Source organism: Myotis brandtii, unplaced genomic scaffold (assembly GCF_000412655.1).
Source record: "Myotis brandtii unplaced genomic scaffold, ASM41265v1 scaffold165, whole genome shotgun sequence".
Lineage (NCBI taxonomy): Eukaryota > Metazoa > Chordata > Mammalia > Chiroptera > Vespertilionidae > Myotis > Myotis brandtii.
Genome location: NW_005356042.1, coordinates 10,515,539 through 10,518,943, shown reverse-complemented (window position 1 = coordinate 10,518,943; position 3,405 = coordinate 10,515,539). Strand labels below are relative to the sequence as shown.

General features: G+C 46.6%; 1 protein-coding gene across 5 annotated transcripts in view; it reads left to right on the top strand.

Annotated features, from left to right (window-relative positions):
• Nucleotides 1-1,896, top strand: part of BCO1 (beta-carotene oxygenase 1) — a 35,313-nt gene extending 33,417 nt beyond the window's left edge. For 3 of the 5 annotated variants that reach the window (XM_005862583.2, XM_014536727.1, XM_014536728.1), the window contains exon 11: nucleotides 1,389-1,896. In XM_005862583.2, coding sequence (XP_005862645.1) covers nucleotides 1,389-1,612 — 224 coding nt within the window. In that variant the 3' untranslated portion in view covers nucleotides 1,613-1,896. The remainder of the gene's footprint in view (nucleotides 1-1,388) is intronic. The other 2 variants (XM_014536729.1, XM_005862584.2) reach the window with 2 other exon arrangements.
• Nucleotides 1,897-3,405: the final 1,509 nt, after the last annotated feature.

Sequence of the window (3,405 nt, the reverse complement as noted above, 5' to 3'; positions counted from 1 at the left end):
CCACGTAACTGTGGTTGACCTTTAGTCTTCAGCCCCTCTGGAGGTCAAGCTGACTCTGGCTTAAAGCTTCCATCTAAGTCCCTTTGTGAGGGTAGGTTATCTGGCTGGCCCCAGGTTAGCCATCACCTCCTGGCATTGAATTATTCGCTACACAAAAGTCCACTTCCCAGTGAGCAGCACCACCCTTTCCCAGAGTGTAGAATCTTGGTTTTAAAATTCACTTTCATGGCAGGGTCAGAGTTCTTCATTATCTAAGCATGTAACTTTTGGGGGAAGGAGCACCTAGAAATGTGTGTTTGAGGCCCACCTTGCTTTTCTGGGTTTCCACATGACAGATGGTCCTTTCCCTCCTTGATTCTGACTTTGACCCAGAAATGCCCTGCCTACACCCATGAGGGTGCTAAGGATGGTAACAAGAACCCTGGGTGGGGCTGCCCCACGGAGCCTGCCAGCTGCTTCCCTCAGGTGAGAAGGGAGCGGTTTTCTACCTACTGATCATGCATGGCATGGCTCCAGGCTGGGGATCCCGTGTCACTGTCATCTCTGAGGTGGGGGGTTGTGGGTACCACCTCCTGCTGAGGCCGGCCTTCCACTGGGCTATGAGAGTGTGTCCCATGCATTTTCTCCATGGGCAGGGAGTAGCATTGTCTTCATTTCACCACAGGAGAGGCTAAAAGAATGAAGTAACTTGCCCACGGTCACACGCCCAGTGCCTATAGAGATAGGATTTGAGACCAAGCCAATCTGACTTCAATTATGCTCAGCCACTCTGAAACCTGGGAGGCCCTGGGACAAAGCACAAATGTTAGCTGGAAGTTTATGTGCATTATTTTGTTTAACCCTCTGTTCCTTGAGAGTGAGTGCTTAGAAAGTTTCCATTGTACAGAGGGGGAAGCTGAGGCTGCCTTGAGGTGAATTGGGCTCATTCAAATGCCATTTAAGTGTAACTAGTCTGAATTTAGCCAAGTGACACATATTAGCCTAAATGCAGCATCGAAACCAATTCTCTATAATCAGTTTCTAAATAGTAGAGAAATAGCCATTCTGCAGCACATGCAGTAATTTACAAAGTGCTTTTATGATTCATCATGCAAGAGATCCTCTCAGCAAGCCTGTGAGGGGAGGGACATTATCCCACTCTACAAATGAGGAGACTGAGGTTCCGAGAGGTAAAGGGACTGGCCTAGCCAGGGCTGGAAGCAGGTCTCCTGACTCCCAGTTCCCTGATCTTTCTCTTCTGCTCACACAGAATGTAAAATTCACTTTCCTTCTGTTTTGATAGATACTGACATTCGTAGAGGACAGGGAAACAGCTGAGAAGCTCGTCCCTCCAGCTGGAGGAGGTTCAAGGCTGCACTTTTACAAAGTGTCTTTTTGTTTCCCCAAAGGAATTCTCTTATCGGCCATTGTCTCCTCCGATCCCCAAAAGCTGCCTTTTCTGCTTATTCTGGATGCCAAAACTTTTGCAGAACTAGCTCGTGCATATGTTGATGTGGACATGCACCTGGATCTCCACGGGTTATTCATCCCGGACACAGACTGGGACCCAAGGAAGCAGGCCCCTTCCCAGGAAGTCCAGGACAGGGCTTCATCGCAAACAGGACAGGCGTGAGCGGCCCCATGGGTAGGCTCCCGGGGACACAGGTGTGATCCCTCTCTGGGTCCTTCCTTTCATTTGGTGCTTATTCTTTCAGTGTTTGCTTTGAGACAAAGGTTTGGAGATAGAGCTTATCAGTATCTTTCTTTCATTTCATTTTGGCCATAAAAACCTTGTTTGAGCATTGATCAAATATTTATTGATAGCTCTAGCACTTCTAAGAAAGCCCCTTTCTGCCCTAGCCAGTTTGGCTCAGTAGATAGCGTGTCGGCCTTTGGACTGAAGGGTCCCAGGTTTGATTCCAGTCAAGGGCACGTACCTCGGTTGCAGACTCCTCCTTGGCCCCAGGCCCTGGTCGGTATGTGCAAGAGGCAACCAATCGATGTGTTTCTCTCACATCGATATTTCTCTCTGTCTTTCCCTCTTTCTTCCATTCTCTCTAAAAATCAATGGAAAATATCCTTGTAATACTCTTTGTAATAAAAAAAAAATAAATTAAAAAAAAAAAAGAAAATATCCTTGGGTGAGGATTTAAAAAAAAAGAAAGAAAGAAAGCTCCTTTCCTATTAAGACCATGACCATGAATCAGAAATTATGTTGTCATGTATTCATCGCTCTTAGAATGACAGAGAAGAGATAAACATTTATCTTTACTTCTTTCTCTGTCCCTTTCTCTCCCTTTCCTCCCTCCATTCTTTCCAGTGGGCTAGATTGTATGTCTGGGAGTTCCAGCCTTCTCACCATGCCCTGTTAGTAAATTATGTGGCCAGGAAGGCATGTTGCTTTGTGGTCATTCTATGCAAGGCATGACATACTATAAAATAATAAAAACTTTAAAGTCTCTTCAGACCTTTTTTTATTTTTACATGGCTTCCTTCCTCTGAAGTTCTTCTAAGGCAATAAAATACAGTGGCAGAGCTAGATGGTTGGTAGTAATCTTGATGGCCCATTGTACAGCCAAAGCTTCAACAGATGGGTGTGGGAATCGCCTTTTATAGGAGGGGGTTAAAGATCTGGACACTGACCCGACTGGCCATGGCTAAGGGCTCAGGATCCAGGATTGAGTCCCACGCCAGGGCTGGCTTGAGGAGCACTTGCCTGATGCTGAGAACCAGGGCAGCAAGCCACACCCGAGTGTACAGGAAAGAAGGTTCTCCAAGGTGAATGTGCTGTTAGGACAGACCAGGCATTTGAGGCAGAGGTGGAAGGAGCATGGTGGTGGGGATGTAGGAAACTAGGCTCAAGCCAAGCATGGTCCCATGTGAATACTGCAAGCCCCAGGGATGTGCCTGGTGCCTGGTTTAGAGAATCAAAGGCAGGCTGGATAGTTCCCAGATACCTATGTCAAGGGGTCAGGGAGGCCTGGGACTCCACCCTTAGTGTTGCATCTGCCTACTCCCAAGTCTAGATTTCATTCAGTCACCGGAGAGGATTCATGACACGTCACAAGGATGGGATGGAATCTCCCATGACAGTGCATGAATACTCCAAGGGGGAGGGGGGCAGATGGTCTTGGATTTTGCCCTGCTGCTACCCTGAAGCCATACTTAGTTTCTACTCAAATGTAGACACCATCAGGTCAGAGACATTTTTTAAATGTAAACTTTTATTGGAATAATTATAGATTCATGTGCAGTTTTAAGAAATGGTAACAGGAGATTCTACATGAACTTTAAAGTTTCCCCCAATGGTAACATTTTAGTACAATATCACAATCAGACTATTGACATAGACCAATCCACAGATATTATTTGGATTTTCCCAGTTTTACCTCTGTGGGTGTGGGGGGCGGGGGCAGGGCGGTGTGT